The 25,408-nt window shown below is 37.9% G+C and overlaps 1 protein-coding gene across 1 annotated transcript in view; it reads left to right on the top strand.

Moving 5' to 3' along the window:
- Nucleotides 1-4,136: 4,136 nt before the first annotated feature.
- The window catches only part of ABCB11 (ATP binding cassette subfamily B member 11), a 100,368-nt gene continuing 79,096 nt past the window's right edge, over nt 4,137-25,408 (top strand). Inside the window, exons 1-5 of the mRNA XM_069080192.1 lie at nt 4,137-4,217; nt 8,941-9,179; nt 17,387-17,474; nt 20,896-21,029; nt 22,383-22,554. Of these exons, the coding sequence (XP_068936293.1) occupies nt 4,137-4,217; nt 8,941-9,179; nt 17,387-17,474; nt 20,896-21,029; nt 22,383-22,554 (714 nt within the window). The remainder of the gene's footprint in view (nt 4,218-8,940; nt 9,180-17,386; nt 17,475-20,895; nt 21,030-22,382; nt 22,555-25,408) is intronic.

Below are 25,408 nucleotides of genomic sequence, written 5' to 3'. Positions count from 1 at the left end.
CTAAGAAAACAAGGTAAGTTAATTTTGTTAATAATAATGCTATATTTCTAGTATGAATTGTGGTGGGGTTTTTTTTGTTCAAGCATGACATTTTTACAAAGGGAATAGAAAATAGAAAATTTCTAGAACAGATTCTACATGGTGGTATCCTGAAGCTACATTCTTTGTTCCCTACCTCTATCTCTACCTAGTTCAAGACAGCCATTTATATTTCCTTCCAGAGTCTATTTGGATGTTATTATTTTTACATGTAATTTAATTCGGCAAACCTGTATTAAGCACCTACTGTATGTGAGATACCATGTCAGGTGTTAGAGATACAATGGCAAAAATCATTTGTTTGGGGGAGTGATGGTGGTGATGGTAATGATATATAACATGTATAATAATGTAAATAATGTATATAGAAACTCATGTCATGAGGGAAAGAATGCTAACATGGGAAAGGCCTCACATAAAGAGTTTCACCTGAGTTGTACTTCAAAAGAAATTAGGGAATAAAGAGGTAGAGCTGAGGCAGGAGGGCTTTATAGACATAGAATGCAAATGCAAGGAGATGGGAGGTGAGATGTTATGTATGGTGAACAGCTTACTGGACAGTTTGACTACGGCTGAAAATGCATGACATTGGACTGTGGTAGTTTTTAAGTACTAAGATGAGTAGTTATATTTTTTCTGAGGGGCAATAGGGAGCCATTGAAGATTTTTGAGTAGAGGGTTGTCATGCCAGATCTTTGTTTTAGGAATATCAACTTGGTAGCTGTGTGACAGATAGACTGGGGCATGGGAGAGACCTGAAGCAGGGAACCCTGTTGGTTTTTGAGGGTCTGAACTAGTATGGAGGCTAAGTGAATGGAGATAAGGTATTGTGGAGGTAGGATCAATGAGTGTTTGCAACTAAATGGATAGAGGGGAAGAGAAAGAAGAACCAAACGTAACTCCAAGGTTGCAAATGAGGGAAAGATGGTGGTGTCTTTGATAGGAATGGGGAAGTTTGAAGGAAGGCTTTGGCAAAACAGAATAAATCTTGTTTTGGCTATGTTGAGTTTGAGTTTCCTAAAAGATATCCAGGTAGAAAAGTACAGCAGACAGAAATATGAATTCAGGGTTGGAAATAGATTTGAAAATAATTTGTATAGAGAGGATCACTGAATCTATGGAAGATAATGAGGTCATCAAGTGAGAGAACATATAGAAGGAAGGGGACTAGGACAGAACTAGGGGGCTGTCCATATTTAATGGGGAGGAAAAGGATAAGGATGCAGCAAAGGAAACTGAAAAGGAATAGTTAGACTGGGGGAAGTGCCACACGAGGCAAGGGTGGGGAGAGATCATCTAAAGAAGGGACGGTAGTCAATTATGTCAAAAGCTGCGAAGAAATAAAAAAGGATGAAAATTGAAAAAAAGGCCATTGGATCTATGAGATAAATGATAATTAGTAACATCAGAGCTCAGATGATTTTGGAAGTGAGGTTGCAAGGCATTGAAAAATGAGTAAATAGAATCAACAAGCGTCCACATCTCTTTCTAGGAGTTTGGCTATGAAAAGGGAGAGAGACAGTAGCTTTTAAAGGCAATAGCTTTTAAAGATAGCAGCTTTTGGGAATGATGAGGTCTAGTGAAAGTTTTTAAAAGAAGAGCTAGGTATGTATGTGGGTGGTGGTGGAGAACATGAGGAGAAACTGATGGTAAAGAGAGGGGATGACTGAGAGAAAAAAAAAACTCCTGAAAAGGATGGGGGGATTGATTAAGGGCAGATGGGTGGGTTTTCCTCTCAAGAACTAGGACTGCCTCTTTGTCAAAAAAAAAAAGAGAGAGAGAGGTTGAGTCTTTTAAGGTATTGAGTCTTTGGGAGAGAAGGAGGAATTTATGAGAGAGACAATGTGCTTGGTGTATGGAGACTGCTGTATATGGCATTGGAGTTAATCAGTCAATAAACATTTATTAAGTGCCTACTATATGACATGCACTGTGCTAAGCACTGGGGATGTTGTTTGTCCTTCATTCTCATGACATCAGGAAGGTGATGCCTCTTGCAAGTGAATTGCATTTAAGTGAAGGAGGGCTGTGCAAGGTCACCAGCCTCACTCTCTCCTCCAGAGTCATCTGGTTCCAGTGGCAAGATATAGATCAGGATGCCTGGAGATGGCCCCCTGAACTGGAGATACAAAGAAAGTCACAAGACAGTCTTTGCTCTCAGGGAGATCACAATTAGAAGACTTTAGCCTCTGTTGTTATGTTTCTTGTAATAAATTATTTGACCTATGGGCCTCAGTTTCCTCTTTGCAAAAATTAAAGGTAAAATAGATAACCTTTAAGATCCCTCCCATTTTTAGGTCTGTACTCCTGTGAATGGCCTCTTTTCTTTGTAAAGTAGGAGGTGAGGTTCATTTTATATCCTGTAATGTTCTCTATCTCTTTTTGGGTCATACATTTTTACCTTATCCATAGATCTAACAGGTAAACTCTTTCATACTCCCCTAATTTGCCTATGCTATCACCCTTTATGTCTAAATCACGTATCTATTTTGACCTTCTCTTGGTATGCCCCACCCCCTTCTGAATTCATTCTTTGTTCTTTTTGTAACTTGCAGTCCTTCAATTTTTGTTTTCCCAGTATATGAACCCTGTTCCAGCTTACCTTCCCTCTCTTCAGTCTTAACCTGAGAGCTGGTGAATATAGTTATATATTATAAATTAGGCTTAAATCCCTTGCCCTCTTGTCCTGTTGCCTGTCATGATTTGCCAAACTCCAACCCTGGATTACCCCTACCACCATCTATCTTATCTGCAACCACTCTGGTCATCATTCCCCAAATGATATATATTCAAAAGATACAAACAGGCATTTTTCAGATGAAGAAATCAAAGCTATCTATAATAATATGAAAAAATGCTCTAAATCATTATTGATTAGAGAAATGCAAATTTAAACAACTCTGAGATACCACCTCTTACCTATCAGATTGACAAAAACAGAAAAGGAAAATGATAAAAGTTGGGGGGATATGGGAAAATTGGGACACTAATGTACTATTGGTGGAATTGTGAACTGATGCAACCATTCTGGAGAGAAATTTGGAACTACACCCAACAGGCAAAAAAACGTTGTATATTCTTTGACCCAGCACTACTAATTCTATATCTGAAAGATTAAAAAAAAGGAACAAAAATATTTATAGTAGCTCTTTTCATGGTGGCAAAGAATTGGAAAGTGAAAATTGGAAATGATGCCCAATAATTTGAGAATGACTGAACAAGTTATGGTATATGATTGTGATGGAATGCTATTGTGCTATAAGAAATGACAAGCAGGATGATTTTTGGAAAAATCTGGAAAGACTTACATGAACTGATGCAAAGTGAAGTGAATAGAACCAGGAGCTTCTTGAGCAGGGGAGTGACACAGTAAAGTCTATGCTTTAGGCATGCTTTGGCAGCCATGTGAATGAAGGATCGGAGATAGGAAAGACTTTAAGAGGGAGAACAATTAAGGGTCCGGGTGATGAGAGCCTGAGCTAAGGTGTTGGCTGTAACATCCAGGTTCAGTTCTGATCTATATCTGGCCACTGGACCCAGATGGCTCTGGAGGAGAAAGTGAGGCTGCTGTCTTTGCACAGCCCTCACTCACTCAAATCCAATTCACTTGCAAGTCATGGCATCATCTTCCTGATGTCATGATCCTCTTAGAGAATGAAGGACAAAAACTGCAAGTCTGAGGCCACATTTGAACTCAGGAAGACTCATCTTCCTGACTCTAGGCTGGGCACTTTATCCATTGTGCCTCCTAGGTGCTTTATCCACAGTACCAGAACTGAAGTATCTGTGGCTAAATAAATTATCTTTGCTTAATTCTTTCCACTCCCTTAATTACAAGGTTGGCTGAAATCTATGTGGTTGCATAGTCATACTCTCCTAAATGTGGTTCCAGGTGGATACATGGAGGTTATGTGCTAAGTTTCTGTGTCATGGTGTGGAACAATGAAAAGAATGTTGGGTTTGGAGTTCAAGGAGTTGGGTTTGAAATTTGACTCTGCTAGTTATGACCTTGAGCAAGTTACTCATCCTTTCTAGGCTTTGGGTTTCCTCCTCTATATGTATTCCTTTGGGGCAGAGACATCTGGGGGAAGGGCTTGATGCCACCTCTCCGCTTCCTGATAGTAGCCTCATCTCCCAAGTTGGGCCCCCTCCTGTACCTTAGAGAAAAGAACCCATGGGTAAAAGTCAAAAGAAATTGAAGACAGAGTTGAGTAAGTGGGAGGAAGAGACATAGGTATGGAGACACCTGTAATGAGGGCAGATAGCAGGCCCTCCCTGATCTGCTTAGATAGATCATGGAGTACCCAGCCTGGGCCCTGAAACATGTGCTCAGTTCTGAAGGACTTGGTGCTTTGGGTGTCCTTTGGTCTCTCTTTTCCCTCCCCTACTTCCAACCAAGTATAGCAAGGGAATTGTATCAAAGCTGTGACAGAAAAGACTAGGAAAGGAGGGATTTTGATCTTGGCTTTTTTCTTGCCTCTCTCCATGTGCACACATTCTGGAGTGGACAACTGCTGTGAGATAAGCCACGAGAGGCTGCCAGGGGATCTGGACTGAACCTAATTGATCTAATGACCCTTTCCAACTCTTGGCAAACTTGTGTGTCCCTCCCAATTAGCTGTGTATGCAAACCTGTTTATTTTTTATCTATTACTTTCAATTTAGATTCCATTTACCTACTATAAAAAACTATTGGCCAACACAATATCTGTACACTCAACTGTTGACCTGACAGAATAATAGCTCTCATAGAAGATTGAAGAGAGACACGTGCTTTAGTAGAAGTTCACTGAGTTATTCCTTCCCCTTGGCTGGTTCTCTTAACTCCACACTACAGATCCCCTTCACTGCTGCTCTCTTTATACTGACTTACTTCTCAACAGCTGTCTTCATCCATGCTTTCACACTATAATCTCATGTTCCTGCTTGCTCAATTCTCCAGTCTGTACACAATTCCTTTTTCCCAAGGCAGGGGGAGAATTTTGGGGAGAGTCAGATCTACTTTCCATCCAATAGTCAGACTCCTTCTTAAAGTCTGCATTCCCCCTAAGACAAGTTGTATATAAAATGAAAGTGTTGGATGAGGTGACTACTGAGATCCCCGCTAGCTCCAAACCTATAACAGTCAAGATCTCTTCAAAAAATAAAACCTCCCCCAAGTTTGTGATTCCAAATTAGAATATTGACAGTCTGTGTCGGTGATACTTCATGACTCTTTGTTTAAACAACTAATAGGTTAATGAAATAGCACCAAATTTAAAATACTTTTTATGGGAGGCTTGGAAGGAGAAGCCTTAGGACCATTTTTGAGGACCACAGTGAACAAAGTGCTGGACCTGGAGTCAGGAAGACTCATTTTCCTGAGTTCAAATCTGGCTTCGGACAGTTATTCCAGTATCTTTGCTAAGAAAACCTCAAATGGGGTCACAAAGAGTCAGATATGACTAAAAACAAGATGGAACAAAATTGAAATTCTTACCCATTCCTATTTCAGAATAGTACTAAAAGCAAACTTTCCCAAAGCTTTCTATTTCTCCACCCCCAACCAACCACAGTACTCTGAATGCTTAAAACTTTCATCAGAAGGTTTAAACACTATTATGAAAACTTACTTTATTTGGCTTTTAAATTCTTTCACAGTCCATAGTCCTTATCTCTTTCCAGCCCCCATAATGCCCTCTGTATTTCTTTCCCTAATACTAAACATGAATTCTTCTTATATCTAACTTTATTTGGGTAAACTGACCCTAATTATGCGACACTAGAGTAATTTTATCCATGGTATTTAGAATCTTAGAGGAAACAAAAACTCAATTCAAATTGCACTTCAAGTGACATATTGTAGATGCTTAAACACGATCTTCCAAGAAAGATGAGGAGTAGGAATCCTATCAGTAGGTAGCAAGATAGTATCAGTATTTCTTTCCTATCAGTAGTGTTTAATATTTTTTTTGAACACCAAAGATAGGTAAGTATACTTTACTGTCAGAAGGAGATAACTTGAGAACAAGGATAGGCAGGAGAAAGGTCACTCATGTAGAAAGACATCGAATATTTCCACCCAAAGTTTCTGTGTGGGATGCCTGGTGTGGTAGGTTCCTGAAGGTACCTTCTGCAAGGGGGCCTGGGACACAAACAATTACATCCTTATGGGAATTCTTCCTTGTCTTGGAAAGGATGATCTATAATTGCACATTTTATTTTCTTCAGGTCACAAGATGGGAAGAAAGATGCACGTATTCAAGTCAGCTTCTTTCAATTGGTAATAAACATGTTTAGCATGCAGTCAGTAACTGGGTGGGGCCCACACAGTGGCAGATTTACAACACTGATTGAGTAATTGCACTGACTAAGGTCTTTAAGGAAGTTTTACATTTATAAAAGTCATATCAGAAGGTATTAATTAACTCCAGTGAGGACTTTTTCAGTCATAATCTGTGCACCAGTGATCATATGCTAAATAGTGAGTTCATATATATTGCTAGTAAAATACCTTATCCTAAGTAATATATTACTCAGGACTTAATGCCCTGGAAAAATAACCCACTATAGTCTCATTTTTCATTTCATCAGTAAAATCATGTCCTAATAGCAATGTATATTCCCTCTTATAATAAAGACTTGTGAAGTCATAACCTAGATCCCCAAGTCTCTCTCCAGTTCAAGTTTTTTCATTTTTCTTTTAACCATCATTATCAAAAGTTACCTTGGCTTGATGATAGGCTCAAGACTTGCCCATTCTTGTCAGCACAATAAGTTCATTTGCCAGCAGTACCCAAGGTATTGATTTCCCCACCTCCTTTATAATACATATTTATTTGTGCACATATATATACATGTGTATATATACATATATGCATGTACACAAATCTATATCTGTTTATATTTACATGTATGTACACACATTTGTGTACATGCATATATAGGTATATGTGTATATTTCTATACGTACATGCATGCGTATATACATACATAATACATACACACATACATGTATTATGTATATATATTTAAGTGACTGAAATGAAAAAGGGCTCAATTTATGTTCCTTGGATTATTAGAGTTCAGGTACTAAGGCATCCTGTAGTGGAAGAAAAAAATGCTAGACCAGGAAACCTGAATTAAAATCCTAACTCTGATTTGTGAGAGCCTGTGCAAGTCCCTTAACATCTATTTTTCTATTAAGTCAGAAACAAACTGAGACCTCAGATCTCCTCCAACTCCTCAATTAGGGGAGTTGCCACCAATGAAATCACAGATCCCACCTATAAAGTTTAGATGAATAGGATCAGGGCAAGAAAGGAGAGAAGAAAGCATAAGCTAATAACTGATAAAATTCTGATATTTTGGGAAAATCTTCTCAATGATAAAGTTCAGGGATCATTTTTCTTTTCTTGTACATTGGAAAATGTACATTGTACCTTGTGAAAATTTGTACAAATGTGCATTTTTTTTGGTGCATTGAAAAATGTTTTTCTAGGGAAGAAATGTACCTCATGTGATTATAAATCTGTATACTCATCTACACTGTACCAAAAGATGTAGAATTTTTTTTTCAGGTTAAAGTACAAATTCATTTGAAATAGCTGTATTTATGTGGGGGAGGGTACTAGGAATGGGAGGGAATTTCAGAGCTAGTGAAAATTCAAATGTCTAGAACCACTATACTAATAGAAAATATAAATTGGAAAGGAACTCCTAACCAAATCATGAATTGGGATCGTCTTACTGATCATTGAATGGTAGCTGACACACCTCTGGTGTTCTACAGTTTACAAAGCATTTTCCTCACACCTCTTTTTGCTATATCATGAAAGTACTAATATCCTCATTTATAGAAGGAGTAAACTGATGAGAAGCTTAAAGATTAAGCCACTTGCCCAAGGTCACTCAGCTACTAAGTGCTGGAGGCAGGACTCTAACCCGGCATTGTGACTCCCAATTTGTGGCTCTCCTCACCAGGTCATACCAACCCTCCAGTGTCTAACATAATGCATTCCACGTAGTAACAAAAGCAAGGAACTTTGTGAACTAACTACTCATTGTGTGCAGGGACTAAAGTAGGTGCTAGGAGGGACAGAAAGTTTAAAAAAGGCAATCCTTTCCTGCATAGAGCTTATATTCAAAGCAACCTGAGGGGGTGAAAATCAGGGAAAGTCTTGTGGAGGCATTTTAGTAGACTTATATTTTAAAATTCAAGTTCATGGACTCAATGTTAAGAATCCCTGGCGAAGGGGCAGCCAGGTAGCACAGCGAGTAAGAGCACCAGCTCCAGTGTCAGAACGACCTGGAGATCGAATCCCGGGCTCAGACACTTAAGCACCCACCCAGAAACACCTGGCCGTGTAACCTTGAGCAAGTTACTTAACCCCGATTGCTTAAAAAAAAAAAAATCCCTGGTGAAAAGAGAGCTGGCTTTGAGGTTGGAGATCTGAGTTCCACTTCTACCTCAAACACTTATTAATTATGTGATCCCAGCTGGGCCTGCCCATCTCTGAACTTCAGATTCTAATCTGGAAAATGGGGAGAATACTCTTACCTCACAGGATAAAATGGCACACAAATGATGTTGTTTGTTTGTTGAATGAATGATTATAATTTTAATAAGTTTCTGGAAAATTGGCGTGCATATTTAATTGAATAAAATTGGACTATCTTGTTTGAAACTTTTTCCTTGGAAAATGTGATATTGAATATGGCTCTTACAAAATCCTAATTCAATATCACTTTCCAGAATATATTTGTGTGTTTTGTGTAAAATAAATACACAGTTATATATGCAAGTATCTGTATATATGTATATATATGCTACATATTATATATAACACATTTGTATATATGTGGGGTGTGTCACACTCATACATACACTCATTTCTAACTTTTGAATTTTTCTTTTTCAAGTTTCGATTTTCTTCATCAAGGGACAACTGGCTGATGTTTGGGGGAAGTTGCTGTGCATTTCTACATGGAATGGCTCAGCCAGGAATGTTACTTATTTTTGGCTTGATGACAGATGCTTATATTGCATATGATATTGAGTTACAAGAGCTTAGTATCCCTGGTAAGATCTGTGTAAACAACACCATAGTGTGGGCCAACAGCTCCCTCAACTACAATGAAACTAATGGGACCCGTTGTGGGTGAGTTGATGCAATTTATTCTTTTTCCCTTTTGTTCAGTTTTTGCATTTACATTTAGAACTTGGGAAGGGGACTTTATTAGCAGCTTTGGAGACTATGTATCTTCTACATGGCAAGTAGAAATGTCAACTTACCCAAATTGCTACAGGATACTCTGGCCTAAGTGGACCACTTTCTCCATCTGACCTTCCCATTTTAGTGCAAACTATAATGGAAATTATTCATTTTACCTGACAGATGTAAGGATTTAACAGTTCAGTTGACTCTCAGCTCACATAAGATTCTACAAATAGCTTTGTTCTGTCTCTAGGGTGATTTATCATCCATGAATTTGTTTTAATTGGATACTCTTCAGTTCTCTGCCTCTTGTATATATGTGTTATGTTTCTCAACAAAATACTTACACTCAAGGTACACCTTGAGTTCTTGGGTTCTGAGGCAGGTGATCCATTTGGTCAAGGGCCTTTCTTTTTATATAGGAGAGTCACAAGGATGTTGGACAGCTAGGTGGCACAGGGAATAGAGTGTTGGCCCTGGAGTCAGAAAGACTTTTCTTTATGGGTTGAAATTTGACCTTAGACACTTATTAGCTTTGTGACTCAGGGCAAGTTACTTAACCCTGTTTGCCTCAGTTTCCTCATCTGCAAAATGAACTGGAGAAAGAAATGGAAAGCCATTCCAATATCTTTGCAAGAAAATTCCACATTGATCATGAAGAGTTGAACATGACTGAACAATATAAGGGTGTTAAATGACCTTGAGTCTGAGTAGTTGATCTTACCATATAAGGAGACTTTTGTAGTCAGGTAGGAGACAGCAAAGGCCTTATAAAGAGAGTAGTGGTCTGTTCATATTGCAGAAATCATGTACTCTAGGAGATAGAAGGACCTCAGAAGTCATCTAGTCTAACCCATACCTAACCAGAAATCCCCTCTATAACTCTCTGCAACACTTGGCCATCCAGCCTCTGTTTGAATACCTGCGGTTATGGGGAGCTAAATACTACTGTTAGGACAGTTCAGTTAGGAAGGTTGTTTTTTTTTTTTTTTATTACATTGCGCCAAAACCTATCTCTCTACAACTTCCTTCCACTGATCCTCATCCTCCTTCTAGCCTGTGGTAATTTACTATGGTAGTCTTTCTTTCTCCTCTTGTGATGTGGCCAACCAAAGCTGAATTGTAATCATGGAGTCTGTAATATATACATTGCTGAGTCAATACAAGGAAGTGGACTTTGCAACCTAAACCTAAAATCCCTGCTGCCTCATAGCTGACAGCCTCGTTTTCACACTGAGTCCCTACTCAACAAGAAAACAAAGGGGTGTGGCATATCCTGATCATGAGAAGCCCTTCCCAAAAGAATTTGTACTTTTCACCTATTTCTAATCATTAGTTAATGGTAAGGTATCAGAGATTGTCAAAAATCCATTTAAACTTCCCTATAATGCAGTCTGTTGTCAGAATACATAACTCAAGTCTGCACTACAGAAAAAAAAGCCTTTCTGGACAATGGTGTTGGAAACAGAGCCCACTTCATTTGGATTCTATGACTTGTTATTTTCTGTTCTAAGACTGTTCTTTTGTCAATATCTCAACAGTTTTCAGAAATATCCTTACTCCTGGAAACTAAATCTCAGCTACTTGGGTCTTTGGATTGCATAGTTGCACCCTATGCTATCGTTGCATTGGGTCAAGGTCTGGAAGTTGACTAGAATTCAGGGTTTCTTAAACTTTTTCTACTTGTGACCCCTTCAGTGCTTCTTAAACTATGGGTCACCCATATGGGATTGTTTAAGAAGTTTTGGACTAGATTATATCCTGGTGAAAACTTCCAATCTTCAGAGGTTCATTATCTCTGGCTATCTTCATTCTGTTAAACATCTAAACCTATGACTTGTTTTCTAGTGTCATTTGGACATGTGGCATTGTGTAAATCCTGCCATACTCAGGCCATTAGCCAACCATTATGAATGATGAGTTTTCCCAATTCTTGCCTTATGTGAACTATGAAATACTGAATATACTATGGATTTCTGTGTGATTTGGTATTTGTTTAGTCCTAAACTAGAAAGCAAAGTTCAATTACAGCCTGATATATGTAAAGGGTAGAGAAAAAAGAAAAGACTTTTCTTCTATGTAGGGTATTGATATGCTGATGAAATTAATCCTATCTCCCAGAAACCTCCCCCATACTCCCACACCCCATTTCCCACTCATACATAAACTACTCTGTAAGGTAGGGTTGCAATTTATTTGGAAGAACATGAGCAATTGTTTTCTGTTAAGATGGGAATTCCCAGCACAGACAGCTATAGTCTTGTGAACAGAGTAGTAAAGTACATTGTGGAAATCAATATCAGGTTCTGTCAATAGCAAATAAATATTTCAACAGGACATAAATGAGTGTGTGAGGTTGTGGGTGGCACTGGCTGTGTAATGATGGGAACAATTCCTCTCTCCATTTCTGTTTCCAATATATCCTTTCTACCCTGTTGAAGGGAGTTTCCAGCCTAAAACCAGCCTAATGATTGGATAACCAATGAATCACTATTCAACAGCACAGACAAAAGGCTTCCTTTATGGGAGAAGGACAGAAGAGGAAAAGATATTTTGAGCTAAATCCCAGAGTTCACTTAGGATTTCACTTCCTCATCACCATCTTTATCATCATCCTGACAAAGTCTTAGACTGACCCTCCCTTAGGGTTGGCCCTAACAGAAGCATTTATGGTATTTTAAAAGAAGCCTAGTCATTGTCCAAGTCTTTTTAGTTCTGCACATTTTTAACAATAGAGTATATATGGAGGCTTAAAGTGAACAAATATGAGTAGATGGCCTTTCTTTAGGTGCCATTTATTTTCCCAGCTACAGACATCTTCTATAGGTATTCATCATTTTCAAGTATAACAATATTCCATTAACTTTTGTCAAAAGACTTCCCTGACTTCATGGTCTCTAAGGAGGGGCTGCTTACTATAGAGTGTGTGTGTTTTTCAAACCTCTCTGTTCTTTCTTTTGCAAAGAAACAGGAGTCACACATATTTCCTCATTCTTCTCACTTTGGCTTTATATACTGTGGGACAATTCCACTGGAAGAAAGAGAAAGCATGGACTAAAGTCAGAAAATGACAATTTTGTATAAGTAGTATGTAGATCATTGAATTGCACGTAATATATATTATAGATCTTTAAAGAAACTTTGGTGAAAATAGTAGCCTGTAACATTTTAAGTCATTCTTAAAAATTGAACGCCACCATCTTAATAGACGGACATTAGACTAGATAGTAAGGTTCTATGTATCGAGGAAGACAGACCTTTAAGAATTCACCAAATGTGAAGAGTCAAATTTCTGCCAGCAAATGATGTCCAGTTTGAAGGTGTGTCACAAATACTAACACCACCCACTTCCCAAAGTTGTATAGGTCAGGTAAGTTTTGGACAGAAGCAGTTGCAAAAGGATAAGTTTTTTTTTTTCCTTGAACACCTATGTTACCCTTCTTATGCTAATATAATATCTGGCTTGCCTACAAAGAAACATACTTCTTTGAGTTGTCGATGAAGAAATTGTACAATCCTGGGAACTTAGGAAAGATAGCCATGTCCAAACAAAGCCTAGAACTGAACTATGGCACCTACTCACATATCAGGAAGTTGTAGGATGCAGTACCAGCAGCTTCAAGGAGAAAATTACTTCAGATCTGTGTATTGTACAAAAGAGCACTTTGCCAAAGGCAGCCCAATACTGAGGGTCTGAGTGATGTAAGAACTGAGCTCTCTAAGAGTGGTATATACAGCTGAGATAATAACCAGCACCAAGGAGCCCCCATGATGGTTATTTTTAAGACTCCAGCTTTGTGTGTGATATTCCAGCACTTGGAATGCCTACATTTTGACAGAGGAAATGTATCAGATAATGAAAATGCTGAAATTTGTGAGAGTTAGTGATCTTAGATGGGCTTTGTCTATTGAATATTAAACATAGTAGAATATTGTACTTAAATACATTCTACAGAGATACTTAGTAGCTACAAACAGCAATCTCTGATTATGGGGTAGAGGAGCTTTTTAAAAATAAATGTAGTGGTCTTATCTGATCTATGAACAGAAATGGGGTCATCTTTTATTTAATTTTATTGTGAGGCAATCAGAGTTAAATGACTTGCCTAGAGTCACATAGGTAATAAGTTTCAAGTATCTGAGGTCACATTTGAACTCAAGTCCTCCTGACTCTAAGGCCAGTGCTCTGTACCACTTTACTGCATATGGGGTCATCTTTCTAAAAGTCCTTGCTATAAAATGAACCGAACCAAGAGAAACTACTACATATATCTACTATTACAATTCTGTATGATTTCAGGAACACAAAAGCTTGGTCAGTAAGTTGATAGGCACATACTTTAAGAAATATTTTCTAGAGTTTTAAAAGTATAACAGGATTGCACCATTGTGGATTACGAGGTCATCAATGTATTTTGAATAGATGAAATCCTTCCTTATTTTCACTTTAGTCACACTGATTGGTTATTCCTATTTTGGGGACGTAGAAACATACTTAGGTAGTAAGAATTGACATCATAATGCTAACTTTTGTCCTTGGAACAATTCGGATTATTGACTCTATATCCCAAAGACATCTGAATGGTAAGAAATGATCATTGAGTTGTGACTTTCCTACTATATTAGTAGTCAATGTCTGTCTTCTGGGAGCTTTTAAGATAAGTCTATTTCTGTTCATGGATCAGATAAGACAAAATCATTTATTTATAACCAGATCTCCTAGACAATTGTATAAACTGTATATTTCTTCAATAAGAGATTCTAATTGAGTGTCTCTGTAAGATGTATTTAAATAAAATTTTCTGCTTTGAATAATATTCTGTAGGCAATGACCATCTGACTTAGGTGTGAAGGGATTATGATCTATTTTGGTGGAGAGATTACATGAAATGATGAAATTGCATATCCTTGAAGAATGGGAGAACAATATTTAGTGCCTATTTTTCTTCTCCTGGAACATTTCATTTCACATATCCTAGAAAGATATGGGTAGCACATAGGCCACTCTTTTCTCCCTTTTCTTACATCTCATGGACAGAATACAATTTTGAGTACTTGGAACAAAACTGATGAATATACTAACTTTAGCTGTTCTGGAGTGTGGTAGACACATCCCTCCTAATTTAGTATTCTAGCTTGTTCCCACAAATTGCAGCAAATATCAATGGTCCACCCCCCACAACCAACCCAAGAGGCTAATAGTAAGCCCTACATCCTATAGCAAGTGACCAATGTCCACTTGTGCTACCCAACAGTCACCCCCACCATCTGCAGCAGAGGGCCAAAGGCAAACTTTTCAGTATCCAATACAGGCTTCCAATGTGGCACTGATGCCTAAGTCAGACACTGATGTAGAAGAGGTTGAGTAAAGGCTACTTTCTGGCCAATCTCTGTGCAGTTTGCATTTTAACTTCTACAGGTTGATTACATACACACCTAGTATTTGCCAGTACCAGGTCTTTCTTATTCCAAGGACAGGACACTATCCACTATGCCCAACTATCTAGCAAGCATTCTTAAATATAAAAAGCGTAATCATGGTCTTTGTCCTCAAAGGACTTTTAATGCAGGTGGGGAGACAATACAAAATTAATTAACAATTAACTAATGAAAAGTTAATTTACAACACAAACTTCAGGAATGATCCAGAGGTAATAAAAGAGATATAGCAAGGCCATATGGGTAAACCTTGCATTACATTACAGCTTAGTATCATTACCATACTAACACATACAAATACCATTGTTGACATCATGAAAATCCATTATAATATTGCTGGACTGATTAGATCACAAGATCATAGATTTAAAGCTGGTAAGGAACTTAGTGGAATCTCTCCCAACCTCCCTATTTTACAGATAAGGACACTTGGAGCCAGCGTGGGGATATGTTAGGTAGTAGATGGCAGAGCTGGGATTTGAACCCAGATCTTCTGATTTCAGATGTTCTACTCTTTCTGCCATACCGTGAGATGCAAGTCAGTTAGATGGGGATGTTCCCAGCTAGCACTGGAGTTCCAGCAATGTAATTCCCTCTGAGTCTCTCTCTGTCTCCTTTTACTTAATTACTTACTCTGTTTGTATAAACACTGCTCCGGTGGTAACTCAACTTCCCAAAACATTTTTTTTTCTCCCACCTAAGTTTGTTTTGTTTCCAGAGGCAGTGAATAGCATTAATTGGGGGATGCCTTTATAGTGTTAATTGTCAAATGATGGTATAGACAATAGCTACAAGGATGCAAGGGAAAGAGTGATAGATCTCTTTAGATTTTGGTTTCAAAGAAGGGAACAAGACAGTAGAAGACGGAGTATAGGATAAGGAAGTTTAGGGAGAGTAGGAAGGAAAGTTCATTATAGTTTAATGAAAAGAACCCTGGACAAGAAGTTGGAAGTCCCAAGTTCCATTCTCTGCTCTGGCACTAATTCGTTGTGACTTTGAGAAAATCACTTCATTTCTGAGCCTCAGTTTCCTCACCCATAAAGGGGAAATAGATTAGATAATCTCTAAGGTCTCTTCTAGTGGTAAAGTTCAATAACTCTAAGATGGTATCTTTTTTTCCCCTGGAGTTGCAAGTCTATTGTCATTCTGTCCATTCTGTGAAAAATGGGACTGTCATAAGTGCAGTGGGTTTGTTTCCTAATTCTTTGCCACCTGAAAGTAATTCCTAAATGTTTTATCTCCTCTTATTTCACAGTGCTGGTAATTACATTGGTAACATGCCTAAGTGCCTTCCATGCTATTTACTACAAATGCCTTTGGCAGTAGCACTAAGCATAATCCTGGAGAATGGAACCACATGGTGTGTACCTAGCATAAAGACAAAGCTAATGAAACACATTTTTCCCCGTGGGAAAGTGACAGGAACATTTTTTACAACATCACCCTGAGATGGAAGAGCTATAAAATTACTTTTGATTCCTGGAGGAGGTGACATTAAACCTCCTGAATTACAGCTCCCATTATTCTACCCAGGGGTCTTTGGAGACAGCCTGTTTGGGGTTTTAAAACTTCTTTCTATATAGAATTCTATATATCATTCTATGCTGAGCATGAGTAGAGAGGCCACAGCTAGAACACTGGATTAGTGTCCAGGGACCCCTGGCCCCATCCTGACAAGAAGATAGCGTATGACAGTAGACTAATTATCATTCGAATCATTTTTTTCCCTCTTCATGTGCCCAGTTTTTCAGTCTGTAGCATGAGGGCATTCATGTTTGCTGACTGATTTGAAGTCATTCAAAGATTGAATTGTAAAATGCCACAGAAATAAAGCTGATTTTAAAATAATTTGAGAAGTTTTGGTCATGAGCTTTTAAAGTCCTTTGAGAACAAGTTCCAATCTACCTTTCCAGCATCATTAGACATTTCTCCCATTCCTCTACTCTGTGATCCAGCCAAATTAATCTTCTCTTTATTCCTCATACACAATACTCCATCTTCTTTCTGAGAGACTTAGCACAAGCCATCCCTGCCATCTCCAGAATGTTTTATTGTTGTTCACCTGTTTCACTTGTATCTGACTCTTTGTGACTCCATTTAGGATTTTCTTGGCAAAGATGCTGGAGTCATTTGCCGTTTCTTTCTCCAGCTCACTTTATAGATGAGGAAACTGAGACCAATAGGGTGAAATTGACTCACCCAGAGTCACCCAACTAGTAAGTGTTTGAGATCAGATTTGAACTCAGGAAGATGAGTCATCCTGTCTCCAGGGCTGGCACTCTATCCACTGTATCACCTACATGCCCTCCCTGGAATGTGCTTCCTCCTTATCTCTGCCCAGTGGAATCCCTCTATTCGTTTAATGTGCTGCTCTAAAACCTTCTTCAGCATGAAGCCTTTCCTTCTAAACTCCTTTGTATTTACTTTGTAGGTATTTGGGTTTATTTCTTTTACATTAGGTTACATATAGTTATTTATGTACTTGTTGCTTCCTCCATTAGAATTGAAGTTGCTTGAAAGTAGGTGTTGTTTCCTCCTTTATATCTGTATTGCCCCATACCTAAGCAGAGTACATGATACATAGTAGGTATTTAAAATAAATGTTGATTGATTGGTAATAAATTGATTATCATGTCTATTCGTCAATTAAATTCAACCAGGTAACTTGACACTTGGCACTTCTGACCTTTTAAATATTTCCTCTTTTGAAGGGTTTTGGATATTGAAAGTGAGATGATCGTATATGCTGGTTACTATGCTGCAGCCGGTGTTTTGGTTTTCATTCTGGGATACTTCCAAGTCAGTATCATCTTCTGTTTCTTTTATATAGTACAGGTCACACTTGGAAAATGTTAACCATTCATGGCAAAGAAATTCCTCAAACCTTCAACCCAGTAGTCAATCTAAAGACAAAAACAAGTTTTCTCAGATTCCCAGATCACATTCTCCTTTTAATATTCAGTTCAATTCCAGAAAGAAATGGAGTAACATCCCAATCCTTAAAGACAAAAATAAATAAATAAATAAATAAACCAAACCAAACCCCAAACTCCTGCAATCTATAATCCAGCTAAACTCTATTTCTCTCTGTTTTCACCCTGTACACTCCAGCTCCTGCCTTCCTTCCTTTGCCCTGGATGTCCCCATGCTTGCATTGTATTCCCTTCTCCCCTCTCTACTCCACAGAATACCTCTCTTCCTTCAAGATTCAGTTCAATAACCCCTTCTGAAATATGAAGTTTCTCTTGCTATTCTCAACTGCTAGGAATCCCCTCCCAAAAGAACTTGCATTTAGCTAGCTTATATTTATTTGTATTGATTTTGCACACACACATACATGCACATACACTCATGCACACACTCATTGCCTCCCTCCATAGGATGTAAACTCCTAGAGAGGGATTATTTCATTCTTTGTGCATGTGCACATAATAAATGCCTGTTAATTGGTTAATTCAGACAGAGGGACAAGCTGAAAATCTGGGGTGCATTTATGATGACCATGTTTGTTTCATTGGCTATCCTGCTCTGCCTTTTTCAATCCTGCCCACATGAACTTTCTATGTCAAATCGGTGATTAGAGAGATAACAGGATATGTGGCAATTCTTCCCCACTGCTAATTATTTTGTGAAAAACTTGAACCAATTAACAAAACCTATACTTTCCAAAGTCCTTTCCTCTTAAAATCTGCAAGCTTTTTTTTTAAGCTAACTACTCCTTTTCCTTTTCCTTCCCCCTTGATGCTTCTCCCTTCTACCCACTGTGTTCTTCCTTTTCTCTTTTTTCTAGGTTCCCTGTCTCTTCCTCTTGAGTTACTTACTGGTAGCTGATAATGGGATTGAAGTGATTCATGATAGAGAATTCAGACATTTTACTGACCCACAAAGTTGAGAACACTGGTGTGGAAGAAATAGCTATGAACTAGGAACCAAAAGTCCTTGGTTCTAATCGCTTCTGTGACTTACCAGCTGTAGAACCTTGGACAAGTCACTTAACCTCTGTGGGGCTTAGTTACATAACCTGTATGTAGGAGGACGAAAATGGTAATGTCTAATTTATAGGATTATTATGAATGACCAAGTAAGGTAATACATACTATGTAAATGGTCAAATTTGGATTTGAACTCAAGACTTCCTGACTCCCAGTTCAGTACATGGTATTATTGGATAACCATATACTCACTAAGCTGAGCTGGACTAAGGTCCTTGGGTATGGGAATCAAAGAAAAACACCTTTTTTTTTCTTTCATTGTTAAATGTATTAATTTGTTTCCTATCCAATTGGATCATTTTTAGAATGCTGAGATGTTTCCTTTAGGCCATGTCAAAAATGTCCTCTAGGTGACACTTACATGAATTTGTTCAAAATTATTTTTATTCTTAACCAGTTTCTTAAGGAGAGTGTATTATGGTGGTAACTCTTAGACTTCATTTGGGAATAATCATTATCATAATAATAACTAGCATTTATATGGAGCTTTAAGATTTCAAAAATGCCTTACAAATATTACCTTATTTGAATCGCACAGCAACACTGTGAGTTGATGTAGATATTATTATTAACCCCATTTTACAGAAGAAGAAGCTGAGTCTAGAGGAGGTTAAGTGACTTGCGTATGGTCACACAGATAGAGAGTTTCTGAATTTGGATTTGAACTCAAGACTTCCTGGCTCCAATTCCACTACTCTGTTCAGTGAGTCTCCTCTCAGTGTGATTTGGAGAATTAAGAATCTATTCCTTTGTTCCCTTGTTATAATGAAGGATCTTAGAACTAGCTCTAGAAGCAATCTTAGAGGCCATTTTTAGTTTACCTCCCCTGTTTTATGTATGAGGAAACTGAGGCTCAGGAGATAAGAGGACTTGCCCAAGGTAATACAGGCAGATAGATTGTCAAAGATAGCATTCAAAGCCAGAGCTTCAGAGCCAGGACCACCATGCCTCTGCAACGTGTCAATGAAGCTTTGATGGCGGTAGATTAGCGCCAGCCACACTTCACTCCAAATCTCATTGCAGCTCAGTGGGAGAAGAGATGATCTGTTTGTTCTGCCCTGGACATGATATCCTCTGCAAAGCCATGACCCAGCTTTTGCCAATTTTTTCTATAGAAAAGATTTTCTCCCAGTAGCACATTAAAATTGAACTTCTTTTCCTCTGCTTTCTAACAAAACTGCTTTTTCATCCCTTGAAATTTGAAGGATCTAAAGAGCCTTGTAACTGTAACTTTGGTCCTTAACATAGACCCCTTTGGCAGTCTGCTGTTTTAAACCTATAGACCCTTTTTCAGAATAATGCTTTTAAATGCACAAAATAAAATGCACAGAAGCACCAAAGAAGCCAATTTTGTCTAAATAAAGATGCAATTTCCTCTTCAGGCTCACAGGTTCCCTGAAATCTATCCACAGACCCTCCACATTCAGATAACAGGCACCTGCCTACTAGACCTATTTTGCAAAACAATTCATTTTTTGGCTGCTCTTTTGTGGGGGAAACATTAAATTCACTGCTGACTTAAGATTTCCAGAGATAAAGTTATTCTCGTCAGAATGAATCAAATTGTTTCTCCCTTTAGAGCTTGGTGGGAGTGTAATACCATGTCCTGCTTTGCTGTGGAAAAAAGAAAAACCCTCCTACTCCTTTCTTATTCTCTGCTCCTATCATGGCTTTTGCCTGGTTTGACCTGAGACTCATTGACTGCTAGCCAGCAACCTCTTCCCAAAGACTGATGTGGAGCTTTTGTGTACATCCATAAAAGAGACACGTACAAGTGATATAGAGTGCTAGGGAATTATGCTTAATCCCTGTAGGATGAGAAGGCAGAACAGCAAAATTTGAATCCAAGCTCTATTAGTTACCTCAATGACGTTGGGCACTAAACTTCTCTGGGCTTCAGTTTTCTTATTGGTTAAATAAAGGGTTTTTACAAAATGATGTCCATGATCCCTTCTGGCTCTACAGCCTATGACCACCCCCTTCCCCACCAAATGAACAACAACAAAAAAAACAGTACCGTGGAGACAGCTCCTATGCCCTATGAGAACTAAGCAACCAGGTCCAGAGCCAGCAGCTCATTCTAAAGCATGGTATCTGACAAATTCTCCCTCTTCTTTCTCTCCCAATGCTATTTTGAAAGTAGTTTTCTTATTAGTGTGATAAAGTGAAATTTGTTGGAATGGAATTTTAATATCACTGTACTAACAAGCTATATTACTTTTTCCCAGATATGCTTTTGGGTAATTGCTGCAGCTCATCAGATACAGAAAATAAGACAAGTTTACTTTAGGAAAGTAATGAGAATGGAAATGGGTTGGTTTGATTGCAATTCAGTGGGAGAACTGAATACCAGAATCTCAGAGTAAGTAGAACAGAAACACAACAATGTTTTAAAGTATAAATATCATTGCATGTCACAACCTAAGTATTTACTAAAGAAGAGGATATTACTACACACACCTGTTATATACATGCACATACATTCATATATACATAAATACTTTTGGAACACCCATATATATGTAAATATAGACATTCCTTCAGGACACTGTATTTTAAATATATACTTTTGGAATGCCATATATACACATATACATGATGTATATATCTACATGTGTATATACACACAAATACATATATAATATGTGAAGCCACTAAAGCTTAAACCTGCACTAAGACCTTTGGAACACCTTCTTTATATTCATATATCTCTATATGTTTCCAATCTATATGATATATTGAAATAATTTCTTCTATGATTTTTCTAATATGTTTAATCTTTAAAATAGTGCTTACTGAAAGAGGTATTTTTATGTCCTATACATTGTCAACCTATAATAATTATGCAATCACAAATGGAAAACTTACTATAGCCTCTGGTGATGATCAAAACATTAGAACACTGGTATTATGAGAAAGGGACTTAGGCTTCTTAAACTTGAGGAAGAAGAAGAGAAGACTGAGGGAGAGTAGGATGCAACATGGAGATAAAATGGGAACTTGTTAGTTCACCTACATAGAGGATCATTCTAGGACCTAAAAGCAACCTGGAAAAGGAGTGGTTGAAAATGGAAATCACAAATACTGGTTTGCAGATATTGGCAGGTCCCATGAACTTCTGGATGAGATTATAATAGGACAGGTTTAGCAAATTGAACTGGATTGTTAAGTTCATACAGTTTTCATGAGAATTTCCAAAAATGTGAACTGTTTGGTGACCAGTTATATTACATATTTATGTTAGTTAAAAGAAAGAACTGGGTTATAGAGCAGAGCTCTTTCTCTGCAAATCCATTAAAAAAATTCAGACCAATCTGTGACTGACAGATCAGAGAAAATCTTAGGTGGAAATAACGGGATGGATTCAATGACTTTCTAAGACATATATTTTATGTATGTATATACATATGTATACATATATGTATATTTTATATATGTATGTGCATATACATATATAATGTCCCTCAGGACATATATTTTATTGTCCTGTATTTGAGTAGGATCATAGCATCACAGATGTGAAGTTGAAAGGGGGGCTTAGAAGACATTTAGTTTAAATTCTACTCCTCTCATTTTACAGATAAGGAAACCAAGACATGAGTTTAGTATATAGTGGAAGGGGACTCATTAACTGGAAATGAATGCAAACATCTGAAAATGTCATTTTAATGAATATAACCCAGTTTTTTTAAATCACAGAATTTCTTGTTTGCAGTGATATTAATAGAATCAACGATGCCATTGCTGACCAGGTCGCCATCTTTATCCAGCGCATGACTACTTGTGTTTCTGGATTCCTGTTGGGGTTCTACCAAGGCTGGAAACTGACTTTGGTTATGATTTCAGTCAGTCCTCTCCTTGGAATAGGAGCAACAGTCATCGGCCTGGTAAGAGTGCCTACTGGGGATTTGTCCAGCTTCAGAAATGGACTTCAGTAGTGGGGCACACAGTACCAAACAAACGCCAGTTATGATGAAGTTGATGACCACTCACATTCATAAAGCGTTTTTAAAGTTTACAAAGCTCTTTCCTCCCAATACCTCTAAAACAGGCATTATACATCATTAGTCCCATTTTACAGATATTTATGGATTGGTTTAGTCCTAGTCACTACAGGTGTTTTGAGAGAAGACATAGGAATTTAAGGTGCTATCAAAATAAATTAACTTAATGACCATAAGTATTCCTTATTATTTTTTTAAATCCATACAAGAAGAAATCCATATTGAAGAAATGACAAACTAGATGATATCTCCTGAACTCAAGTAAAAAGGAAACATATAATCAAATATATATTATATTCTGCACTAGATTGAGAATAGACTTCACAAAAAAAAACTGAAAACAGATTCACAGATCATTTCACAAGCTGGCATCAATCGTCATAGCTAAATCATTAATCAGAACTAATTGGCAAGTTATATGATGCAAAATTTTCCTAATAGCATGAGGGAGGTAATAAGAATTTATTAAGGACCTCAGGCACTGTGCTAAGCACTTCAAAATATTATTTCACTTGATCCTCAACAGTCTTGTGAGGTTGGTGATATTATTATCCCCATTTTACAGTAGACGAGACCAAAGCAGACAGAGGTTAAGTGACTTGCTCAGAGTCACACAATGAGGAAGTATTTGAAATTGGATTTTGACTCAGGTCTTCCTGACTCCAGGTCTAATACTGTATCCACTGTACCACCTAGCTGCCTCATCATGATATAATTTAAGGGTTAGATCAAAGATTCTTAGTTTTTTGTTTGTTTGTTTCATGGATCCATTTGAAATCTGGTGAAGCCTAGGGACTCCTCTGCATGATGTCTTTAAATGCATAAAACAAAATATGTAGTATTATATTGGAATACTTAACAAAATGTTTTTAAAAATCAATTTCACATGCCCTACATCAAGAGCTCTTAGGTTAGATGGTGTTATAATTAAATCATTTTGGTATTTCGATAACTAAACTTTCTTGGATATAGTCCAAAATGAACCTTCCTTGGACTACATTTTGTACTATTGTGAATATTGCTATGCTAAGGCTTCACTGTATTACTAATATCTCTTACATATGTCCTTTTCTCACCACAGCCGCAGTACTCCAAATTAGGCTCTCATTACCTCTTGCCTAGACTATTGCAATAGCCCCCTAATTATTCTAGTTTACAGCCTCTCCCCTTGCTAATCCATCCTCCACTCAACTGCCAAACTAATATTCCTAAAACATTTAAGTCTGACTGTGTCGCTTCCCTACTCCTTATTGCCCCAAGGACAAAACACAGGCACACCTTGTTTTGTTGTGCTTCACTTTATTGGATTTTGCAGATAATGCATTTTTACAAATTGAAGGTTTGTGACAATCCTGTGGCAAGCAAGTCTATTGGCACTATTTTCCCAATAGCATGTGCTCACCTTGTATCTCTGTCACATTTCTGTAACTCCAAACGTCTTCATCACTATTATATCTAGTATGGTGTACTGTGGTCAATGACCTTTGATGTTACTATTGTAACTGTTTTGGGGTGCCATAAACCACACCCATATGAGATGGTGAACTTGATTGATAAATATATGTGTTCTAACTGCTCCATGGACTGAAAGTTCCCCAGTCTCTCCCCCTTTCCACTGTTCTCTCTATTCCCTGAGACACAACAATACTGAAACTAGGCCGATTAATAACCCTAGAATGGACTCTAAGTGTTCAAGTGAAAAGAACAGTCAATCAATTTGGCAAACTTCACTGCTGTCTTAAGAAATTGCCACAGTCCGCCCCCCCTCCCACCGCCCCAAACTTCAGCAACCATCACCCTGATCAGTCAGCTGCCATCAACAATGGGGCAAGACCCACCCCCTACCCCCCAAGAAAAGATAATTACTCACTTAAAGAGAAGATCATGGTTAGCATTTTTTAGCAATAAAGTAGTTTTAAAATTAAGGTATGTATGTTGTTTATTTTGTGTTGGTACTGTTGCACACTTAAGAGACTACAGAATGGTGTAAGCATAACTTTTATATGCACTGGAAATCCAAAAAATTCACGTGACTCACTTTATTGTGATATTTGTTTTATTGTGGTGGTCTGGAATGAACCCACAATATCTCTGAGTATGCCCATACATGCTCCTCGGCACGTAGGCTCCCACTTACCTTCCCAGACCTTCTGGCTGGTCCTGGAGCTCAGTATTCCGTCTCTGTTCTTTCTGCCTTGGTACTACTGCTTGTTGGCCACATGTTCCTACATTATATTCCCTCCAACCTTCACTTCTGAGAATCCCTGAGCTTCTTCAAGGTGCAAGTCAGGTTTTGCTTCCTCTCTGAATCCTTCTCAGCTTCCCCTCCACCACCTTTGCTGCTGTTCTCACCCTCCTTCAGTTTCCTTGTATTTACATAACTGTCTTATATCCATCCCCCAGGCGGAATGTAAACTCCTCCACTACAGGACTTATTGCATTGCTGTCTTTGCATCCTGAGAGACTACTTTAGGGCCATTGCTTATGACAGGCACTTAATATTTTTTCTACTTCTCTAATTGAATGATCATCATAAGAGGTAGCATATGTATAACTTTAAGGTCTGTAAAGTATTTTAAATATGTTCATTCATTAGGGATTTGATACATTAATAATAATTAAGTCAATGAATTAATTGTCTGATCCTCACAACAGCCCTGGGAGGCAGGTATTATGATTACCCCCATATTCTCCATCTCATCTATAGGTAAGGAAACTGAGGTGAGGATAAATTAAG

This window comes from Petaurus breviceps, unplaced genomic scaffold, assembly GCF_028583685.1.
Source record: "Petaurus breviceps papuanus isolate PSGF00001 unplaced genomic scaffold, PetGlider_PUasm1.0 91133, whole genome shotgun sequence".
Classification (NCBI taxonomy): Eukaryota; Metazoa; Chordata; class Mammalia; order Diprotodontia; family Petauridae; genus Petaurus; species Petaurus breviceps.
This window is presented reverse-complemented; position numbering and strand designations above follow the sequence as displayed.